A 24,132-nucleotide genomic window follows, 5' to 3' on the forward strand; every position below is an offset into this window, starting at 1 on the left:
CCTGTTTCTAAATAGGAGTTTGCATGTTTCAGATGTCATGAGTAAGGGTCCATTAACACAGAAAGATTATCTGACAGATTATCTGCCAAAGATTTGAAGCCAAAGCCAGAACAGACTATAAACAGAGATCAGGTCATAAAGGAAAGACTGAGATTTCTCCTCTTTTCAAATCCATTCCTGGCTTTGGCAGATAATCTGTCAGATAATCTTTTTGTGTAAATGGACCCTAAGGGTTAAAGTGTACCTTTTTTTTTTTTTTTTTTGCAGAAATCAATAGTTTTTAAGAAACTTTGTAAAAGGTTTTATTAGGGAAAAAAGCCTCTTTCTGTGCTCAAAAGGCCTTTTCTCCCCCCCCCCCTCACTTTTTATCTGTGCATTATCAGGCAAATGTGACTTCAGAATGAAGACGGGTTCTGCTGAGTCCATTATATCCAATGGAGGGGGGAGGGGTTGAGGCAGAGGAGTGAGCAGGAAGAACAGACACACATAACAGCTGTCACTGTCTGGGCACATTAAATGCTGGATTCACAGGTCAGAAGGTTCAGTTCTTATCTAGCAGCTTGATGAGATAAGATTGCAGGGTGTAACCTGTGTTTTTAGTCCTCCGTGCTCAACTCCCTCCTCTCGACCCCTCCCCTCTCCATAGGATAGAATGGACAGAGAAGTCCTGCTTCATCTGAAGAAAGGAGGTGGCTGGTAAACTACTTTTTGAGTACAGAAGGAAACTCTTTTGCTTAATAAAACCTATTACAGAGTTCCTTAAAACAGTTTGAACTATTGATATTTATTGTTTTAAAAAAAATTACCCTGAAATGACAGTTACGCTGTAAAACCCCCGAAATGCATTACTTTTCCATGTAGGAACTAGGTTTGTGAAGTAGTTAAAATAAAAAGAGCATAAAGATTCTTCTGAACTGTCAGAGTAATGGATTACAAGAATGTTAGAGTCTTATATCAAGGTTTGTGGCGTTTTCTTGCTGTGATTATGGCAAAAAAAAAAAAAAAAAAAAAAACACTCCAAAGCCTGCAAATATAAACACCCTAACACACCAGGGAGGCAATCTGTTTAAGTTTATTAAGCTGTCAGTGTACATTTGCTGTCTAGTGAATGACAGGCAGGTAGGGAGTAATTTGGTGTTCTGTCATTTTTGTTTGGTTTATAAGCTTGCAATAAAACTGCCTATATATTGACCTGGACTTACTTAGTGACATGGACCTGAGTCAGATGTGGATACGCGCAATTCCGACACAGTAATTGTGGTCCCAATAAATAGAAGACATAAAATCCTATTGTTCAGCTTTTTTGGCTGTGCTGACTACATAACACCTTCTGCTGTGATAGAAATGATCTGACTTTTAGTGTTTTTGAATGCATTACTGTCAGGGCTGTGGAGTCAGAGTCGGAGTCAGAGCCAGTTTTGGCTGGAGTCAGAGTCTGAAAACAATGTACCTTCTCCAGCTTTAAAATAATCTTTAAAAAATGTAGAACTGAATTTTTATATGAATTTTACAAGTTTTGCTCATGAATATATATTATGACCAACATTCTAATAGGACACTGGCCCTATTACATAAGGGTGGTCGGGGAAAAGTTGTCGGTCACTATTTGGCAGTTTGTTTCTGAGCTGGAAGAGTCCATTGTGTGTGTGTGTGGGGGGGGGGGGGGGATATCTGTCCTGTTCTCTCCCTGGATGCCAGATGACTGTATATGAGCAGCAGTGTAATATGAAGATATTCTGTGTAATATAGAGGAGGAGAAGACATAAGTAGTGTAGCAGTAACCTCTGTCCTCAGTGTGGTGTTATCACTATGTGTGACCCCTCTCTATATCAGAATCTGCTTTATATAAAGTATTCCTTTATTCCATCAGAAGTCGCCCCATGATCATGTAGGACATTAGGGAGAAGCTGCTGAGCCAGTGTGATAAATAACTCCCCTGGTATCTGACCGGCCATTTATGAAGGAGCAGGAGTCTGAGTCGGTCCTGATAACATTCAGGAGTCGGAGTTGGAGTCGGACCTGCGGCTTACAGACTCCACAGCCCTGATCACTGTTTACTGTAAAGCAATGCTTCTCAAACTTTTTCTTTTGGAGTCTCACCCAACAGACCAAGGCAATGTCTGGGCCTCATCAGATTGACCTTGAGGGTCCCTGGGCCTCACTATATGTGGTGAAAGTCCATTTAAAGCTGAAAATAATGCTTGGGCTACCTTTTACTCATCTCCCAAGCTCTATATACTAATAAAGCAAGTACAAAAAAGTTAATAATGTTACTAAAATTTATTTTTTTGCAAACAGCAAAAGGACTGTGCAGATCATAGTCACTTTTGTGAAAATTGTCTCCCCAGCTGGGCCTCACCAACAACTAGGGGGCGCCTCACTGGTGAGGCCCGCCTCACAGTTTGAGAAGCACTGCTGTAAACTATATACTTTCCTAGCAGATCTGTATAGTGCTTTAATCCTTTAATGTTTATACTGAGCTGCTATTCTGTCTACCCTTTGACACTATACAAGGTTATACTGTTTCCTTCAGAACACTGCCCTTATGATATGAACAACTTTCAGCCTTAAATATAGTAATTTCTAACGTCCAGTGTTCCTTGTTCCTACACAACCGGTATGGGGGGAGACGTAGACCAGTGAATGTCTAATAAAGCCATTACATTGCTGATCAGAGAAGGAAATTTATCAGAACTATATTTTGTTTCATCAGGTAAAAAACACCCTGCAGCCTAGATCTGTGCTTTCTCTGCCTATGTGAGGAGGCTTTGTGTGATAAGAAGCTTATCGACAGTTAATAAATAATTATTAAGACTTTGGTGTGAGGTATAGGTTGGTGCACATATCATAAGGGCAGTGTCCAGCAGGAAGCAGTCACATGTATAGGTCTTTCACCTTACCAATACCCTGAAGAATAAACGATAATAATAATAATAATAATAATAATAATAATATCTACAAATATCACATCACACTGTCCTAAAACCTGTATTGCAAAAACAAGATGTCAAAATATTAATATTATAGGATTAGGTATATTTAGTGTATATTACAGAATCTTGGTCCACATTCATACCACGATGTGCCCACACATCTCTAATATATTTTTTGGACCCTGTCAAAGTGGATAGCCGATGCATATGTGGACATACAGATGAGGGCCCCACTGACACCAGTAATCCAAATGTCAGCTAAGGGGTAAGAGTATTGACTCTATAGTGCGGTTTCCTGCACTTTAGTGTCAAAACTTAGGCTACTGAAGTAAACAGGGCGCATGCTTGTACATTCACTTATACATTTAGATACCATTTTGACAGGATACTGACACACAAGGAAATTGTGGGCAAGTCTTGATGTGAACAAAGCCAAAGGTTACATACACTCAATCCACAACAATGGCTTTACATACCTCTGGAGGATCCTAATCTGATCCAGCAAAACCTCTTTCTCATCATTACATTGTCTGATTCTATTTTCTAATTCCTGCACCAAAGCAGATGGCTAAACAATGGGGAGAGAAAAAAAATCAAGTGAGGAAATTATGTGAAAATAAATATTTTAACCATCAAGATATCTTACTGCCCTTCTACTTTGGATTTCAAAAAATAGCTATTTTGGCCCCGCAGAATTCTTTTGACTTTAAAACAGTTATTTGTTAACACATGTTAGTCATACTGTTACTGCCACATTGCATGCAAAGGGCTTCTTTGGTAATGTTAAAGCTTTAAAATATGCTTGTAATTTGGTATGTAATTTTAGAATGTAAACATCCCTCAAAACGACCTTTAGGCTAGGTTCAACTGCATCCTTTTCACTGTATCAGTTTCAGTGGTCAACCACATCTGTGTGCACATTGAAGCTTCAATCTGTTTTCTTTTACAAAGAATGCCACAAAAATGCAGTTTGAACCTAGCCATACAAAACAGCATTTTTTTCTTTTTAGAATGTGTCAATTTTTATTTCCAAAAATTTACTAAAATGGAAAGGTGGCTAAAAAGATTCCGAAAACTTTAATGCATGTAAAGCTGGATGTTTTTTGAGGGTCAAATGAAGATGGTGTATAAACTAAGCATGTTAGAATTTTGACACAAAACACATTTTTGCAAACATGGAGCAATAACTATGTAGATACCTCAGTTCTCAAATTGCTCCGAACTCAAACAGTTCAGTTGTCAAACAGTATTTTCAAGGAAAGTTTGCTTCAGTTCTTTAACTTTTTTTTGGCACCCAGTCTTGAAGTACAGTAATACTTCACTATTCAAATGAAATGTACAACTGTAGTAGTACAGTCAGTGCACCACCATCTCCCATCCTGTACAAGACTGCTTTAGTGCGTATACAGTACAGTAGTAGTACAGTCAGGGCACCACCATCTCCCATCCTGTACAAGACTGCTTGAGTGCGTATACAGTACAGTAGTAGTACAGTCAGTGCACCACCATCTCCCATCCCGTTCAGTACTGTATAAAAAAGCTTGAGTGCGTATACGGTACAGTAGTAGTACAGTGAGGGCACCACCATTTCCCATCCTGTACAGTACTGTATAAGAAAGCTTGAGTGCGTATACAGTACAGTAGTAGGACAGTCAGTGCACCACCATCTCCCATCCTGTTCTTATTGATGGGTGCTGGAACCAATTTAACACATTTACATTATTTCCTGGGAAGACACCGCTTGGTTCTCAAACTGCCTTCCTGAACCAATTGAGTTCGAGAACAGAAGAACTGCTGCATTATGTTCCTTGAACAATGCTTTAGTGTACTGTGATGAAACTGCTGAGGTAGTTGTAGAATCTATTACACAGATTAAAAGAACAGGAGACACATTTCACAATGTCTAACCTGTACAGCTACTGGCTCCACTGCAGATGGCTCAGCTTTTAGAAGGGGCTGCAGATCGTCCTCACCGACACTCACTGCAGCATCTGCTGTGTCCTTCACTACAGCTTGGTGGCTGCCGAAGTTTCGGTAAAGCTGCAACAAGTCTGGAGGCTTTGGGATGTTTAACCCTACATCATCCCACAGTTCAAAGTCCTAAACAAAAATGAGAATAAAAACACTTTCTAAAGGGGACTACTAAAATGACACATTAAAAACTGCCTAAAATATCTAAAGAAATGGAATTGTACTGACTGTATATAACAAACATTTTGCACAATCTTGATGACAATAATCATTTCTAGTCATAATTATGCAGCTTTTGGCTACGATGACAATGTTTTTGAGGTGAAAATACAGCAGTATTTTGATCATTACAGCTGTAAATAATGATCATGCACTTTATTTACGGCCATACTGCTTAAAATCCAGCCATATTTAGCCTTTAGTTTATGTTAAAGGAACAAAAAAAAAATTTTTTTGGCTGTGGTAATAATGTCTTATGTGTAATTGCTATCCAAATCATTGTATTGTTCAGACTATAAGGGTCATTTTACATGTGAAGATCTTCGTCCGTTCGTTGCCGCAAACGAGTGCCATCAGCTAGATCTCTGCTGGTGTGCACGGCCTTCAGATGGCACAAATTATCGAGTGGCAGTTTAAATCTTTTGCTATTGATAAATTTTAAAGCCTGCACAAAAGGTGTGATCAGCCGAGGACCAGGCATTTTCCTGCTCCTCAGCTGATCAATGTCACTTTTACATAGACCGATTTTCGTGTAAAAGTAAAGGAGCTTTTCTAGCAACGCTCCTGGCTGATAATTGGCATGTATAGAAGGGTCTTCAGGCTGGGTTCACAGTGTAATATTTTTGTTTCTTTAGTCAGAATCCCAGCGTAAAACAATTCATGCTTTGCCTATGGAGAATAACTTTTGTAAGCATAGGACTATAAGCTACAGCCTAAACTGACTGTGTGGGGTTTGCATTGTGAATAGCACTGCCAGGCTCAAAGGGGTATTTCCCATATCAAGAACCTGTATTTGCATTTATTGCCCTGTCATCTACCAGCCCATGCTGGGTGCTCATAAAAATTAGCAGACAGACTCCTTTTAAAGGAGATGTATATTTTAGATATATTGTTGCGGCACGTCAAGCTGATAAAGGTTTGGCGACTATGGTTGCCTCTAAAAGTGTCCATCACAGACTTTTACTTTTGTCATGTCACACAGATATGTTAAATGTTTTGATTGGTTAGGGTCTGGGTGGTTAGACTCCCACCGATTGTCAGAGCTGGGGAAAGTGTTTGGCTCATTCCATTTCGTTGCAAAAGACCATCTCCATTGTGTGTCTACAGAGCCTCTCCTCTCCAGTAAGATGAAAAAGGCTCTATGAAATTTCACAGCCGTTTCCCCAACACCACCACCTGCTCAGATAATAGAGAATGGGGGAATGGACTGAGGTTCCACTAAAATTAGAATGGTAAATTACATTTACCACACTTCTGCAAAGGGTTTAAAGATAACCAGCATGTGCAAACCTCAATGCTAGTGTCTATCCCTCAATCTTCCTTACAGACACATCACTGGGCCCTACGCTTAATTAACGTAAAAGTCGTCCGCCCCCCCCCCAATCTTCTATTGTCTAAACCTGGGGGTGTCCCTATAGTCAGGTGCATGTTATAGAACTTACCTGGTCGTCATTCTCATCAGAAAAGGTTATAGATGTCAGTTTGTTGTTATTCTTCAATAAATATTCATTGACAAGGAAATTTAGTGCTCTTTTTTCAAGAGGTTTTATAGGCTCCTACACAAAAAAAAAAAAAAATTAGACCACATAGGTTCATTTATTTATATTGTTGAAGCAATTTAGTAGCCCAGCAAACATCAGGCCAGCAGACAAAGAAAATGGTGCTACATCACGCTACTGTGCGTTAAGGTGGCTATACACCTTCAATAAGTGCCAGCCAGCCGAGAGTTCTCTCACCCATCTTCCCCATACACAGCAACATTCTGCACGACTCACAGTTAGTGAGTTCTATATGGTGAGGGTTAAAGCCAAGGCCTAAACTGCTCTGGCTGCAGCTGATTTTCCGGAGAATAAAGGGGTCTTGCAGAAATTTTCCTTCACACCCGACCCCTATCTCCACTCCATCTGACCTTCTTAAAAAATCCTGATCAAAACAAAATTTCCATTTTAGAATACAGCAGTCATTTTCAGCCACAATAGAACAACTACCTGCTCTGTAAAAAGCAGTGCTGTCCCAAAAGCATACTAATTTCAGAAATGGTGCCAGCACGCACCAGTTCAGTGAAAATTCTTGCCTTTGGTTGCTGGAACCATTTCTCTTTTGTAGATTTATACATCTGGACTCTTTGCTTTCCCAGCACCTCATATTGCCGTACCGTAGTGTATTAGACTGTTTGACACCACACCATAACGCCAATTATAGGAGAGTGCTGACCAGCTATGCCTTATCTTACTTATACCAATTTCAGAAACAATACTAGTCATGCAGCCAAAAATCGATGTGTCAGGTGCTGGTGCTGCATTGCAGCTGAATGAAAGTGAATGGGATGGCATTGCGACCCACAAGAAGCTGCAGCTGTGGCCAGATATCCATCCTGGATGAATGTCTGGACGCAGCCACTTGCAGGCTAAAATGCAACCTCATTTACCCATTAGCTGTGTAGCATAATTCAGAAAGTGTGACAGCTATTTTTTCCTGTGCCACATCCAAAGTTATTCCCAGAGTGATAATTGGCACAATGTTAGGGCCCATAAAATTAATTTGTTAAATTCTCTTCAGGGGAAGGGGGGGGGGGGGGTGGAATGGGATGAAGGAACATAATAAAGGCATAGCTGAAGAGCAACCGGAGACTGCTAGTTAGGACAGCTGGCTGGTTTGACTACTTTCAACTAGCAACAGGTCTTCTATAAAAGGAAACCTGTCAGACGCTGCTTTGCACACTTACAGTATACCTGTAACTGTGAAAACAACTCTTGAAGCTTGGGACTACTAAGGCTCTGTGATGGACAAAATGGGAATTACAGGGGCGTTAAAAAAGGACCAGGCAGGGATGACCCGTCTCCTTTGCTGTTCAAGAATACAAGTGAACCATTGGTCCGATACATGAGTTCATTGGATTTATTTTATTTAGGGGATCCACGTTGGTAACAGGTGGTTAACACAGTATTATTTGTAGATGAGTGTCCCTGGTTCAGTGATTGAGGGCTACAGACAGGTGAAAGGTGTCTAAATGGTCCCCACGAGTCTGGCTACCAATTGTGTCCAAGTTTAGGGGTTATCTCCCGTTTGGCAAAGGGACGCCTGACCCAGTGGTTTCCCTTCTATAATAGGCAGGGCATAATAGGGTATCCTCCCTGACAGTACCTAAGCCTTATGCCTTTGTATCGAAACCTCTCTTTGAACCAAAATTTAATGTATTTGTATGATATTTATTCTTTTGCACTCAAATAAACGTAAAAGTGCACTATGTTGTGTCCACCACATTAGTCATTCTTCCATTTCTTTTCTGTAGATGAGTGTCCATGGACTGAAATATACCACAGATTATTTTTTCTTCTCTGAAACCTTTCGTTTCTTTTTAGGCTACTGGGTCAATACCTCTAAGTGTGAATTGTTAGCATTAGGGCTGCTATTAACCACCCAAGTCATTATTTTTTTTTTACCAAAACTCCAAGCAGACAAAGCTATTACCCATCTAGAAATTAAAAGTGAGTTGCTCCCTGCTATCCCAGCATGCCTGAACCTATTGCTTAGTTAACAGTCTCTTTTAGAGCATCTAGATGTCGTTCAGCAAAAAGAGAAAATGGGAAAGAAACAGTTATGGAAATGGAAACAGTCCCTTATTCAGCACTGTACACTTAAGGAACTTCAAATAATTATGAGCCCCTTCAGAATGGCTAAATGGTATGTCTTGAGAGGATATAAAACATTAGATCCCTATGGGTACTCTAGCCTCCAAGGGGAAGGCGGGGGGAGCCTGTGCACACCATGTCCACCCATAAATGCTGGCCAAATGTGTGCATAATGGGACTGGAAAGGCTGGGTTATTATATAGTGAAATGAAGCCTTGATGCAGTAGTAAGTGCAGGGAAAAAGCACTTTATGTGCATTTCCCGTAATAAGTGTATATTGGTGACTTTTATAACTTTTGGGGGGCAATAAAATACTTTAATAAAAATTTTCACTGGACTTCTCCTTTAAACTTTGATGGCCTTTTTTTCAGGTTAGGTCATCAATATTAGATTTGGAGGAAAGGAGGGGTTCAACTCCCGGCCAGTCCAGGCGATCAGCTGGTTGAAGAGGCTGCTATGCTCCTTCAATGTTTACATTGTCCACAAGTCTGTCGTACTTGTACATACCATACTACTTCATGATGGTTCAGTACTGCATTGAACATTGACAATGCTGAAATACTTGCACTGCCACAACAAAAATGCCATGTGCAAGTATACACAGACCTGCAGCTGTCAACATTGATAAAGGATTAAATAAATAAAGCCGATTGGTGGCTAAGACTGGGAACCGGATACTTGTTGATCTAATATTCATGGTCTTACTCATGGGTCTCCAAACTGCGGCCCTCAAGCTGTTACAAAACCACAATTCCCATCATGTCCGAACAGCTAAAGCTTTGGATTTGGCTGTCCGGGCATGATGGGAAAAGTAGCATTGCAACAGCTGAAGGGCCGCAGTTTGGAGACCCATGGTCTTACTTGAGGCTGGATAACCCCTGAAAAAAATTTATATGCATACAAAGTGTGAAATCTATTCTCAAAATAGACATTGCAGGAATAGGATTTACTAAAATACAATGCTACTAAGTGACACTTATTGTGTACATTTCTACATAGGCTAGCTAGGGCTCTGCACACATATGCATTATTTCACATCACAGAAAAAGCAAAGGGTGGAGGAGGGAGGATGTAACTATGTATGGGGTAACAACATTCACCAGAGGCCATAAGAAATTAAGGACATTACTCCTGGCTTATCCATGTTGGGTAACATCTACAGCACCGAGCTGTGTACAAGTATGGCGCCATAACCATTTCTAAAGGAATTGTATAAATATGTAGTTTCTTCCTTCCTCTTTTACATACTACTACAACAAAATCTACTGAATTAATGTGTTGTAGCTACTTCCCTATCTGTATGGACAATACAGGAGGGTGTGTGTGTGCTTTATGGCAGATTAAATAAACAAAAGTCATTTGACAGACATGTCATAAGCCATTACAACCTCCAGGAAATGATGGAGGCCAGCTGCTTCCTAAGAAGCTAGGAAGCGACAGACAGATGCATACAAAGCCTTAGCTGTATATGAAGTACAATATATACTATCTTTTTGTTGGTTGGGAAGATGCAAAAATAAACAAATTCCCAATTTGGGGGATTTGTTTTAACAGTGTTCACCGTGGTATATAATTGGCATATTAACTGAATTCTGCAGGTCAGTACAACTACGACAGAGGTAAACATACCATGATAACCTATCAGGACCCTGCAATAACATGGGGGTTAAACAGTCAGGATCATGAATTTTCACAAGCACAGCAGCAGAGCGCCAGCTGTAATATAATAATAATCGTAAGAGCTCAGCAACCGAAACTATGCCATCCGCACCCTGTACTTTGGTGCGATCCTTTGTGGTTGCCCAGTACACATATCCCAGTCTATATACTGTGAATAAATAGAAATTTTATTTTACATAAATGCCAGGGACAAACAAAAAAAAACATAAAAACAATTCAAATACCACCAAGCCACTGGCCCGGATCCGGCCGAGTGGAGCCCAACCCACTGAACAATATCTTATGTGATGACCATGATCTCCATCCAAAAATAAATAAATAAATGAATGAGTAAACCAATATATCCTATAAGACAAGTTAATGTATACAATAACCAAACACAAATTTGTGCCAAATCAGATAAATCAGTACATAATAACAATTCAAACAGTCAAAGTGCAAGTGCAAGAAAGTGCAAGTGTGTTTTGGCACATAGGATTTGGCACAAATTTGTGTTTGGTTATTGTATACATTAACTTGTCTTATAGAATATAATTGGTTTACTCATTCATTTCTTAATTTTTATTTTTTTTGGATGGAGATCATGGTCATCACATAAGATATTGTTCAGTGGGTTGGGCTCCACTCGGCCGGATCCGGGCCAGTGGCTTGGTGGTATTTTAATTATTTTTATGTTTTTTTTGTTTGTCCCTGGCATTTATGTAAAATAAAATAAAATTTCTATTTATTCATGCTATTTGTGAGGTGCAGTCCAATTTTTTCAGTCCTTTTTTCTTTAGAATATATGTATACTCTGGGTTGTTAGGACTTGCACTCATTTACTGATTGGTTCCCTGGTGCCAGTCCCCTTACAATATAGTCTATATACTGTAGCAACATATACAAATGAGCTGAAGAAAACAGATGGAGTCATCCTAGAGTGTCTGCTCTAGTGACCAGGATGGCAGGATGGGGGGGGGGGGGGATATAAAATTTACATAAATTATATAAAAAAAAAGACTATTAGTAATTGTTTCGAAAATACAATCTGCGTCAATTCTCTGTCAGTTTCAGGATGTGGTTTACTGCAGCCTAGTGTTGATACCATTTCACACTGCTCAGTTTCTGATAAAAAAAAAAATAAAAATAGTATAGTTCCTAAAACATTTATAACGGTAAAAAGACAACAGAACATCATACCTGAATTTCAGGACTTGATTTATAATTCTTGCGTTCCTGCAAAGGAACTTCATTTTCTGCAACACAGAAATGAACCAAAATTGGAATTCTTATAAGATCAACCATGTCTGTTATTACCAATATTAATGTAAATAAAGAAAACTAGGAAGAAGAAAATTGTATGTACACCACCTGCAGCCAGTGTAAGGTTGACCCTGAGGGCCTGAATGGTCTCCTTGGCTTTCCGTAGCTCAAACTCCAGGACTGGACAGGGTTTTGGATTAAACACACACAGGCATCCAACCAAGAAAAGGGAAACAAAAATAAAAATAAAAAGCAAGGATGGGTGTGGAAAAAATATATATACAGTTTGTATTGAAACAGAAAGCATGCAGTCTAATGGATCATATGAAAGCATGCAGCAGAGTTGGCTTTGCGAACTGATGGGCATTGTTTTCTGCTGTGCAAATGAGTCTAATCAAACCAAGTTCACAGTTCAAGCTGTCTGACAAAGTTTAGGCCAAGGAGGAAGCAAGCAAGGGAACGCATGTTCTGGTGTTCCAGCTATTGTCACTGCAGAATGCACAAGAAGAGATCTTTTACTTTAGTTACAAAACATAGACTGCCCTCCACTTATTAAGCTTTAGGCACAAAAACATACTACAGTCATGTAGTATGGGGAAAAAGAGACCAGAATGCGGCAAAAAGGGATGTACAGAGGAATCCTAAATCCTATTACTGTACTGTAAATATAGTACTGCTCCGGGTCACTGGTCAGCTTACCCTGTGTGATCTATGACTGCTCTCTAGGTTCTCAGGGCACGAAATCTTTAAATCCTGCCAGTGACATTGGTCAGACAGCTGAAACATCTGCAAAATCACCACTAATATTTATAGGACAGGATACCAAACTTTCTAGATGTGGTTTAGAAGGCCTAGATAGAATGAGGTGACCAATGATTCATATCCATAGAAAACATCTATATGCCTTCCATGCAATATAAGTACATAAGTGTATAAGCACATAGGACTTTATGCAGCACTTTCGAGAACCAAACACATGCCATATACAGTGGGTGCCAGCTGTTACATAACCAGGATTGGAGATATAGATACGTAAATGCCCCTTAATGGTGAAACTTGAAGCTGCTAGGCCCCAATGCAAAATCTGTCTCAAGGGGCCCAAATGCAACCACACCCACTTTACCCTCTATAGTTACACCCCTGATGCCACTGTCAATAACAAACACTGCATCTGTGCAGCCCCTTGGCCCAAGCTAATGGAATTATTGGGAGTGCTGTTGGGTTTCTATGACCCTAATGAAGGGGCGGGGATCAGGAAATAAACATAACTGGTGCTAGCACATTTTCTATGTATTATGTGGTACATTGAATAGTGCCATTAAACTAACAAAAAAAAATGTCCTGCAAGAACCTCATGTGTCTATGTTCATTGAATAAAATATGGTACAGTTGAAGGTGAAGATGAAAATAGAAAATATCTCCGCCCAAACTAGCCATGTCTGATAGGGTTTTTGTGTGTGTTACACTACATGCACTTCTAACCCTATGTTAGAAAGCAAGCACACAGGATACAAAGTCATATGCTGCATTCTGTGCACCCATATAAAATCCTATATCTGTACAATATTCCTCTTTGGCTGTGTGCATGAAGCCTTAACGAATATTTTTTTCTGCTTTAATCAAAATTAACTTAAAAAAAATATAAAAAATAAATAAATCAATTGGTTTGAATTAGCTCATGATCCTTAATGAGAAGCATAAATAAGCCAAGGATGAAGGCCCTGAGGATAAAAATGTCTGGATGAAGGGACAAATAATAATTGAAAAATACATATAAATAGCACACACATTGCAGCATGGAATAGGACCAAAAAATAGGTGAAAAACAAAGAAAAAAAACAAAAAAACACATACTATGTCAGACTGCAAGAAACCAATGGTCATGGCAATGGTCAGACAAACCAAGTAATGTTTGAAGGGGTGGGAGGAAGGCCAACGGTAACAAACACTCTGCTGCATGTTTCTTTTCCAAAGATGATATTTCTTTTCCTACATACATATAGTTATTACTAATGCTTTAATCCTGCATTCAATAAGTAGTACAGTCATAGAACATGCATGAAGTTGTAGGTACAAGAGCTAAAGGGATACTTGTGAGGTACAAGGAGACACATTTTGCAGAAACGTTCATACAATGTATCAGAGCTTTATGCATTGTATATATATATAATGAATATGACATTTATCAACTACACTCCACTTTTAGGCTGGGTTCACACTACGTATATTTCAGTCGGTATTGTGGTCCTCATTTTGCAACCAAAACCAGGAGCAGATTGATAACACAGAAAAGCTCTGTTCACACAATGTTGAAATTGAGTGGATGGCCGTCATTTAATGGCAAATATTTGCTGTTATTTTAAAACAACGTCTGTTATATTGAAATAATGGCAGTTATTTACCGTTATATGGCGGCCATCCACTCAATTTCAACATTGTGTGAACAGAGCCTTTGTGTTTTTAATCCACTCCTGGTTTTGGTTACATTATGAGGACCACAATACTGACCGAAATATACGTAGTGTGAACCCAGCCTTAGGGCCCTATTCCACCGGACGATTATCGTTCAGATTATCGTTAAATCGTTCGAATCTAACTGATAATCGTTCGGTTGAAATGCAGTTAACGATTAACGACCGAACCAGAAATCGTTGATCGCTTTATAAGACCTGGACCTATTTTTATCGTTGCTCGTTCGCAAATCGTTCGCATTGAATAAGACATCGTTCGGTCGTTCGCAATAGATATGAACGCAATAGCGAATAAATAGCGAAGAAAAACGATCGCAATTACGATCATAAGTAAAGATTATCGTTCCATGGAAATGAGTGAACGTTTTCAGGTCTTTCGCAATAGCGGTCGTTTGAGATCGTTAATCGTTAACGATTATGCAAACGATAATCGTCCGGTGGAATAGGGCCCTTAGGCTAGGACCTCTTCCATGTGAAAGTTGCAACCTGAAGAGTGCAGAATATCCACACGTTGGATGTGAACTTTTTTCCAATAGAAATCACAGCATTTACCCGTGTCATAGGCCGTGTTAACCGGAACATAGAGTTGTTATTTATTTTTTGCATGGAATATTTTTTTGTTCTCATTGCATAGAACATTGTGCTGCAGAAAACTAAAAGACTTAGACTTATGTTTTATTTCATAACCTATTCCACCTGACTGAATATTCCACAGCCCATATGTCATTAATAGAGATTTCTGAACCCTTATCCACTTGCATTACACTGCTATCTCTGCTTCTTTACTAATTATTTTTTGCAATATGTGAACACACTAGCACTGTAAATATACATGCTGTTTTTGTGTAATGTTCAACACTTTTTTCCCAAAGAAAGATGGTAAATTATATTACACCCCAATGAAAAAAAACAAAAAACACCACCACTATCAACAAAATAACACCCTAGCATGTATACGACACTGAACTGTGGCAACAAAAAATCCTATATGAGTACAGTTAAACAGAAGGAATAATCTGCTAATACTGTGGAAGCTGTAAAAGACAATTATATATCTAACAGCGCTGAAATAATTTTTTTTACTATAACATTACAAGAGGCACAATCAATGATTCACATGTGCCATATAGCAGTACATACAACAAACAACAATACATCCAAACCTACTTTTTAGGATGATTATGCTACTCACCTGCTACCCGCTCATCAGTCTCTCTATTTCCATCATCAGAGTAACGTGCAAAGTCCAGGGAATCCAGAGTGCTAATACTACCCGCTCGATCTGAAATGGAACAGAAAGCTGGTGAGCCAACTATCATTCACAATTCCTTATTTTTAATCATGGTAAAATACCTAATATTTATTCCCATTTAGAATAAAGTATGCATATCCACATGATAGAGAAAGATTTGCAGAAGTAGGCGGTAGATGGTAATATAGGGGAAATAGGTGGTAGATTTAACAAAAGTATTTAAATTGATAAAAATATTTAAAGTGCAATAGTCATGAGGCCGGTTTCTGATCAGCGCTGAACTCCATGCTGCAGGCAAAAAATTGAGTCTCCATGGCTACAAACACGCATAAGCATAATGTGTGTGACCCCCATCAGATCTGAATTGGAGGCGTGCTTCCTGGCCATGGAGACCCAAATCTCAGCTTGCGGCGTGGAACTCATCGCTGATCCGGCAGCAGCCCTCATGGATGGTACAATTTAAAAGAAAACCTGTCAGCAGTTTCGTGCTGCCTGAACCACATGTCATCAGGGTGGTCCCCAGTGGCTTCTGCCTGGTGGCTTTGATTGATAGATCTCTCCCTACACCCAAACAGGTAAGAATAAATCAAGGCTGATTCAGTAAAGATCCAGATGACTGGTTTGGTGATGATTTTGATGATGGTTTAGGCAGCATTAAAGTGAGCATATGTTTCCTTTTAAGTTTTTCATTCAGGAGTGGCTACATTCCCCCATACTAGCTATAGATGTAATGTAGCATTATCTGCGCTGAAATTTACATAAAGCAAATCAGATATTCACATGTGCCATGTTACCAATACAGGGGAGGAAAAAAAAAAAAAAAAGATGTTTCTACAAATGGTAAACAAAAACTAACTCTGCATAGTTGCTGTTATGGTTTGATTACTATGCTGCCTTTATAAAGACCCTCAAAGCACCACCACACACACACGCTTTATAAAAAATAAAAAAACAGCACCTCTAAAAATCTAGTTCCAGAAAGGGAAAAAAAAAAAAAAAAAGAACACCCACACAATATACTAACATTAACAACTCTGAATTTAAGCTGTCAGTTTCCATGGTAACAATCATGATACATTGTTTCTGATGTGTTTCCACTATTATAAACCAAAGAAATAGTGTTGCAGCTGTTCCATACAGAGAGGGAAGGGGGGGGGGGATTAAAAAATTACAAAAGCAAGAAAATCTTTGAGTGCATTGATATTGTTAATTAAAAAAAAAAAACACACACACCTGGAAAAACAGCTTGCAAACCAGTGTTTTTGTAAAAACTGACCCAAAAGAAGTGCAGTTTTCAGTTTCCAATGAAGCGTCTCACAGTAACCCTTTCAGGACCACAGCCTATTCTTCAAAACTGACCTGTCTCACTTTATGTGGTTACAGCTTTAGGATGCTTTAACTTATCCTAGTGATTTTGAGACATTGTACTTTACATTAGTGATAACTTTAGCCAATATCTGTGAGGAATGGGTGGTGGGGCAGCACACTGATTGGCTGAGCACCGGGAGACACCAGGGAAACCACGAAGCAAGCCGGAGCGCGGACCCGGTAATGTATGTACCAGGCCACGGGGGGTTAAGAGGGCTGACTTTTACATACTTACTGCGAGTATGGATTCCCATTCAAAATGACAGTTAGTTAAGGATCCATAACATATTTTGCTGAGAATTCGTAGCGTTAAATCCGCTGTGGATCAATTATGTGTGAAGACACCCTTAAAGGGAACCTGTCACCCCCCGTGCCGGGGTGACAGGCTCCCGACCCCCCGTTAGAGACCCCTATACTTACCTCATCCCGCCGGGTCCCGCTTCTGGATTCGGTCGGGTCCCGGAGATCTCAGCCGCTGCAGCCCGGCGCGCGCACTGACAGATGAGTCCAACGCTCATAGAGAATGACGGAGCGCTGGACTCTCCTGTCATTCTCTATGGGTGTTGGACTCATCTCTCAGCGCGCGCGCCGGGCTGCATCGGCCGAGATCTCCGGGACCCGACCGAATCCAGAAGCGGGACCCGGCGGGATGAGGTAAGTATAGGGGTCTCTAACGGGGGTCGGGAGCCTGTCACCCCGGCACGGGGGGTGACAGGTTCCCTTTAAAAGTTTCAGAGCTCCTGGCATCATGATGAGATTCTATTCTGCAACATGTTGTCCGTATTTAGGACCGTGCATGGAACATGTAAAGCTATTGACTTCTGCATCACTAGATGTATCATTCTTGTAAAAGCCCCACCTATGGAACTTGCCAACATTACATTACAAAATAAATTACCCAATCCCAGCAGTTATTGAGCCACACTAAGCAGAAACATAAAGTTTACAGCACATATAGCTGGTAAAGCGTCAGCGTAAAAGTCAGGTTTTGTATTATGGAAAGGAATAACAAAAACAAAACCATGGCTGCATATGGCTGTACACATGTTTCCAGGACTTCCTAGGGCTGCATCAAACTTCTCCAGTCACTGGGAGTCAAATGCCAAACCCAGATGTTCAGCAAGTTCCCATCCCTCCTTATGAGAACATATGTTATCAATGGGGAGAGTGGAGTAAGAAGTGTGTAGCACTAGGGTGCACAACGTAATGCCCTGCAGCTATTGCAGAAATACAACTCCCATCATGCCTAAACACCCCTTGGCTATCCAAGTGCGAAGGCAATAATTGTCTTAAAACAGCTGTGGGGGCCGCAGGTTGTTCTCACCGGTCTAGCGGAACAAAAGTACTAAATGTTTTAATTAAAATACCTAATCCTTCTGTCCCCAACATGAGGTGTTGGATAAGAGCCAGGAGGCCCACATACATATAGGGTAGTCAGCTGGCCTTACGGAAATTAGAGGTTTCCGCAGCATTAAGGGTGCGTTCACATGTACAGGATCTGCAGCAGATTTGATGGCGCAGATTTGAAGTTGCAGATTTAAAGCAAATCTGCGCTATCATATCTGCTGCAGATCCTGTACGTGTAAATGCACCCTAAAGGGGTATTTCAGCGAATAATTTTTACAGAGAGTAGCAGCAAGGGGCAACACTGATGCTCTGCTGCCACCAATGGCTGTGCAGAGAGATGTACATAAAGTATCTGCATGTACCTTGACAGGCCCCACATCTTTGGGAGCATCCCGGACCAAAGATCCCGAGGTCAGCAGCTTATCTCCACCTCCACACCAACCCAGTTAGGGTGATATGCATCAAGCACAAGGGGCTTAAAGGTGAGAGTTTAGCATGATATTCCTATACTCACAAGATTACACAAGGCGCTGCCCTCTGTCTTTTTTCTCTCTTCTCACTTCTACCAATGGCTGTGTCAGTAACTCTGTATCCCTAGTGCTGCATGTAGTGATACTGCAGTTCTCAACACAGCCATTGGTGGTAGCAGAGGGGCAATGTCCCCCCTTACTGCTGCAACTCAATGTAAGAAAAAAAATGTTAACCTTTAACGTTATTTACTTAACTTAAAGAATTATAAGAAAAAATATTTTAAGTTTTACATAAGGAAAAGGCACCTTTAAATGTAGCACTCCAATCCAAGTTTCCTGCCCACATAAAGGGTATTATTACATCCACTCCTAGCATGCCTTCATGCAGAAGAAACCTTTACTGTTTACATAAGCATGAAGGACTTTGTGCCTGGAACACTCCTTACTTTCTCCAAGTTAAACATACAAAGCAACTGTTATTTCATTCCAGTCTAAGCTAAACTATTCTTTTAGTTTATCTTAATAAAGTGCTCATGGTAGACAGTATTCCTTTTGGATGACACATCCACCAATGAAAATATGCACTGATGGTACATTCGCTTTAAAGTGTACCTGTCATGAAAAAAACCTTTTGGTATGTCATAGGGAGATGTCAAAGATTTGATTTGATGGGGTCTATGTGTTCAAACCCATACTGACCGGGAGATAGAGCCAGGAGCAGACGCGCTGCAGCTACGGTCCTCTCCCAGGTCTATGTCCCGATCAGTATGGGTTTGAACACTCAGACCCGGACCGATCAAACTTTTTAGGTGTCTCTATGACATGCCAAATTTTTTTTTTTTTTTATGAGAGGTACACTTTAAAAGGCAGTATCCTCAGGTTTAAAGGGAATCGGTCAGCTGTAATTTGTGTTACAAACTGCTGACACTGTTAGATAGCTGTTAGCTCAGGGAGACACATGGTACCTTTCATATTTTTGTCTGTGCTTCCAGAATGAAGAAAATGCTTTTATTATATAGTAAGAAGAGTCAGAGGCTTTTCTAAATCCTGAAGTGCAGCGAGCTGTGACACCTCAGCTACCTCCCCCCCCCCCCCTTTCTATATCAGACCCTGCTTGGGACCCAGCTTCCAGGTGTCCATCAAGCAGGGAGGGAGCAGGGAAGAGGCATTCCAGCTTGGAGCAGAGCAGGAGCTTGGAAAAGCCTTGGACTTCCTGAATAAAATCATTTCAATACATCCTTGAAAGGTACAGTGTATCTCCTTGATCTAACAGCTGTAATTCATGTTTCAAACTGCTGACACTGACAGATTCCCTTTGAAGGGGAATCCCCATCCCAACTAATGTGGCTCAAGTTGTAGAGCGGTTCAAGTTGAATATTTTTGGAAATACATTTATTTGGCACAGTGTTGTTCTTAGGCCCCACCAGGCGATCTATGTTGAGACTGGGTCCTCACCAACAAAACCCATACTACTACGCAGTGCCGATAACGCCATGTTGTGCACGTAAAATCCCAGAGCAGAACCAAATCGGCACCAGAAATAAATGCGGCTTCACCTGTAGTAAACCAGGTAGTTACCCCTTTATTTCCCCCAGTAGGTTATCCCATAATAGTTCCCCACAAACAGTTAATTCCCCTTATAATGCTACAAAAGTGCCTCACAAATAGTTAATTCCACCATTAGTGTCCCACAAATGGTTAAGCCCCCTTAAAGGACAACTCCCGCATTTTATTTTCCTCTTAACTAACACACATTACAAACTTATATAACATTGTAATGTGTGTTATGGTCCTTTTACACGGAACGATTGATCGTTCGTTTTTGCACGATAACAAATTCGAACGATAATCGTACGTGTAAACGCAGCGAACGATCAAACGACGAGCAAAAAATCGTTCATTTTGATCTTTCAACATGTTTACAAATCATCGTTGAGCGTCCGCAAAAAATTCGCAGATCGTTCAGTGTAAACAGTCTTTCAACGATTTCACCTATGTGTGAGATAGGCTTAAGTGATCGCAAAACGATCGCACAGCGAATTTTCCGTACGATGTATCGTTCCGTCTAAACGCTGATCGTTATAAAAAAAAACATTGTTCATTCAAAATCGTTATTCGCGCGATCGGGTGAATTATCGCTCCGTGTAAAAGTACCATTAGTCACCTGCCTGGAGCCGTTCCGCCTCTTTTCCAGCTTTTTCGCTCTCATTCATGCCATGGGAACCCGGAACTAAAGAAAATCTGAAGACGTGGATGGGGTTGATGGGGACCGTGGCCGGCGGGATTTTCGAATTGCGATTGACTCAGGAGGGATGGTGAGTATAGGGTCTGTGTCTGTTTTTTTTTTTTCCTGACGCTGGAGTTGTCCTTAAAGTGCCACAACAGCGCTTCACATATAGTCAATTCTCCCACCATTGCCAAAAAGTTCCAGAATCACTTGCACATCACCCCTCCCCCTTAGAACTTTATATTATGGGCGGCCATATGGGCCATCTATATTATAATCTGCAATGTACAGAGTCTGTGCCATCTGTGGGCCAGTACAGGCAGGGACCGCCTGTCTCACCGGACTGTAGGCTGCACCTCTCCAGTGAGGCATGCTTCACAGTTTGAGAAGCGCTGAATTAGCGAACTTGCCTCCTTCTCCTGATATGCTGCACTCCCCCCCCCCCGCCATTGTTGACAGCTCATTGTCTAAGCGACAGACCACCGCTCTGCTCCAGTAGCAGTGGTCAGACTGATTATATACTGTATCAGGACAGAATGGGCTCTAAAGGGCTTATTTGCCAAGTTTTCACCTCAGCTCTTGAATGGTGCAACTTGGAAGGTTACAACGAAGTGCTGCGTCTTTGCTGTCACATTGCTATTAGCAGTGGCCGTTGGGGTTGGCACTTATAAATAAATATAACCAGGCTTTTCCTGCAACTGTTTTAGGAAGTAAAAGTCCACAATTCAAGATCTAGGTTGGAAATACTTTCTCAGATATATCTAACAATTCAGACCTATTAAATAATTCAAGACTTCAATTCATTGGTGTGAATTAAAGTGTTAAAGAATTGCCTTGGAAGTGCGGTCTCCAAGTTGCTTTTTTTCTAATAAGTCAACTATGTACAGTGGTTATACATTTTTATAGGATCAAAGGCGCAGTATGAAGGAAGAGAAAAATCTTAAACTTCACAGCATAACTGAAGCTATTAAACTGCTTAAAGCCCAGGAGTCCTACCCCAGATTTACAGCTAAATTTACTATGGAAAAAGACGATTTTATTTAACCTTGCCTGTGCCACTCATAATGGGACAGGAGAAAAACACCCAACAACCCAAATGGGGTAAGAGTACCTTTCAGCTGACATTTTATAACTGGCTTGTGTGTGCGTACAGACATCAAGAATAGCAGCATCCAATATATAGCTTGTGTAAGTCAATATATAGCTTGTGTAGGTCTTCCCCCAGCTCACCCCTAAAACAGCAGGACTATCTGCTGTGATCTCTCCCATACAAAACACCTACATTGTAGAGGTGATCCTGCTCTTGTATAGCTACAGCACCCCCCACAGAAGCAGCATCAGCATGGAGGACATCGCTGTGAATGGGTGAGATACGAAGCTTACTAGATGCTGCTTTCTTTGCCCATCTCTACAAGTTTCATCATCTTCTCTTCATAGGCAATATGCAACTTAATCTCTAAGTAACTTGACAGTCAAGCTCATATCTCAAGGTGGGTCTTAGCAGTGAACTGAGAGTGAATGAGCAGAGCAGGAAGGGAAATGATACTGAGGGAAGTGATTCATAAGTGGAGAAAGTTTTTTTTCTTCATTAAGATATAATTGCAAGAGTTTATATTTGCATGTACCATTGACTTATGCATACTTTGTGTGCATCCATTTTGACCTGTTTTTCCATCAACTTCCACAATAAAAAAAAAAAAATTATATATATATCTCCGCAAAAAGCGAACATCTGTTTTTGAAAAAGGAGCTGTATTACCGAAAAAAAAGCACTTTAAATCACCCAGGCGAGTGACAGGCAGAGACTGGAGGTAGTCATCTGGGCGGCTCCCTCCCTGCCTGTCAGTGCTCTCCGAAGGATGATTGACAGGCAGAGAGGCCTCTGCCTGTAATTCTTCCCCTCAGAGCGTGCTGACAGGCATGGATTAAAGTGCTTTTTTTTCGATTATACAGCTCCTGCTGCAGCCGCGGCCAGTACGTGATGCGGCTGCTGCAGGAGCTGTACACAGCGGTTCAGGGAACCATATCAGCCCTGGTTGGTTCCCTTTAAATCTGGTGAAACACCCCCACTTTTGAATCATTATGAGCTTTCTCCTTATACATTCAGCTGGTGAGGCATACGCTCTGGCCTACAGCCATATTATGCTGGGGCATAGGCTTTAGAAGTAACAATGGTAAGATTCCAAACTCTCAGCATGAGATTTTAATCCACCACTTGTTTTACACCAACATTACACCAAAAGTTGGCCACAGACAGCCCAAAAGTAAGTGGTGCAGGCACAGCTAGGGGCATAGCTGCCCAGTTTCTATGCTCATGCCATTTTCCAGGTGAAATTGCTGTCTTCCTTTAGTAACTGAAAACAAAGGAAGCACTTTTTATTAGCAAGTAAATTAGGCCGTTTGGTGACCCAAGTAAGATACATTACCCCTCGGTGTACAAATATGGTCTCCCTTCCACTTCCCTAGCATCACCCTAATGAATCTGGAGGCTTCAATATTCATTAGGGATAAGAGGAGTGGGCAGGCAGCCAGCCGTATCAGGGGACCATGAGGTAAAGTACCACACACACTGCATCAAACAGCTAGGTAATAAAAGCGGCACACCAGAGTGCCATAATATTACTTTGTAAGGTCCACTATATAAGATGCCCTAACTTCCTGATATATTCCATTCGAATGTGTGATAATCCTGTAAAAAAAAATAAATGTGGAAGCTTTCTAGAAAGAAAAGAAGGAAATGAAGCAAGGTTTAAGAATTTCATATAACAATAGATATTCGGGATATGGAAAATGGTAAAATAATTTAATTAGGTCCAAGTACAAAGTCTTCCATTCACACACGTCTGTAAATATCTCAGGATATCCTGCCTGGGGGGTATTAGGAAATGCAATGAACTATAGAACCCAACTACACATAAGGGTGTGTTCACATGACACAAAACTGTTTACTGCAGGGTTTTGCAATACAGCAAGTTGACAGGTTCAGTGCTGTGCCCTATTAGAGTCTATGGAGGGCCGGAAGGTATGCTGGGTACAATGCCTCCAGTATGCCCATCAAGGGTGACTCCAGATTGCCAGAATGAGAATGAACTTTATATAGACTAGTATAGACTAGACCCTCTTACTTATCAAGTTTTAGTTTTCCCAAGTGAGTTTTGTGTAGTTATCTGGCTAGTTACAATGTGGAGTTTCAACTGTAACAAAATATGGCTGATATGGAGCTACTCTTAGGGCCAGTTCACACGGAGTAAAACTGGCAGAATTCCACAGCGGAACTCTCCACCACAGAATCCCGCCAGCCTCTGTGTCATACATGCAGT

General features: G+C 40.7%; 1 protein-coding gene across 3 annotated transcripts in view; it reads right to left on the minus strand.

The window, feature by feature from the left end:
* The window catches only part of RELCH (RAB11 binding and LisH domain, coiled-coil and HEAT repeat containing), a 107,160-nt gene that overhangs the window by 75,078 nt on the left and 7,950 nt on the right, over positions 1-24,132 (minus strand). For all 3 annotated transcript variants that reach the window (XR_011361685.1, XM_069958128.1, XM_069958129.1), the window contains exons 2-7: positions 15,341-15,430; positions 11,786-11,857; positions 11,615-11,670; positions 6,566-6,679; positions 4,842-5,033; positions 3,410-3,501 (exon numbers count right to left, since the gene is read on the minus strand). Coding sequence is in view for 2 of the 3 variants with exons in the window: in XM_069958128.1 (XP_069814229.1) it covers positions 3,410-3,501; positions 4,842-5,033; positions 6,566-6,679; positions 11,615-11,670; positions 11,786-11,857; positions 15,341-15,430 (616 nt within the window). In the remaining variant the exon portion in view is untranslated. The remainder of the gene's footprint in view (positions 1-3,409; positions 3,502-4,841; positions 5,034-6,565; positions 6,680-11,614; positions 11,671-11,785; positions 11,858-15,340; positions 15,431-24,132) is intronic.

Source organism: Dendropsophus ebraccatus, chromosome 2 (assembly GCF_027789765.1).
Source record: "Dendropsophus ebraccatus isolate aDenEbr1 chromosome 2, aDenEbr1.pat, whole genome shotgun sequence".
NCBI classification, from domain to species: Eukaryota; Metazoa; Chordata; class Amphibia; order Anura; family Hylidae; genus Dendropsophus; species Dendropsophus ebraccatus.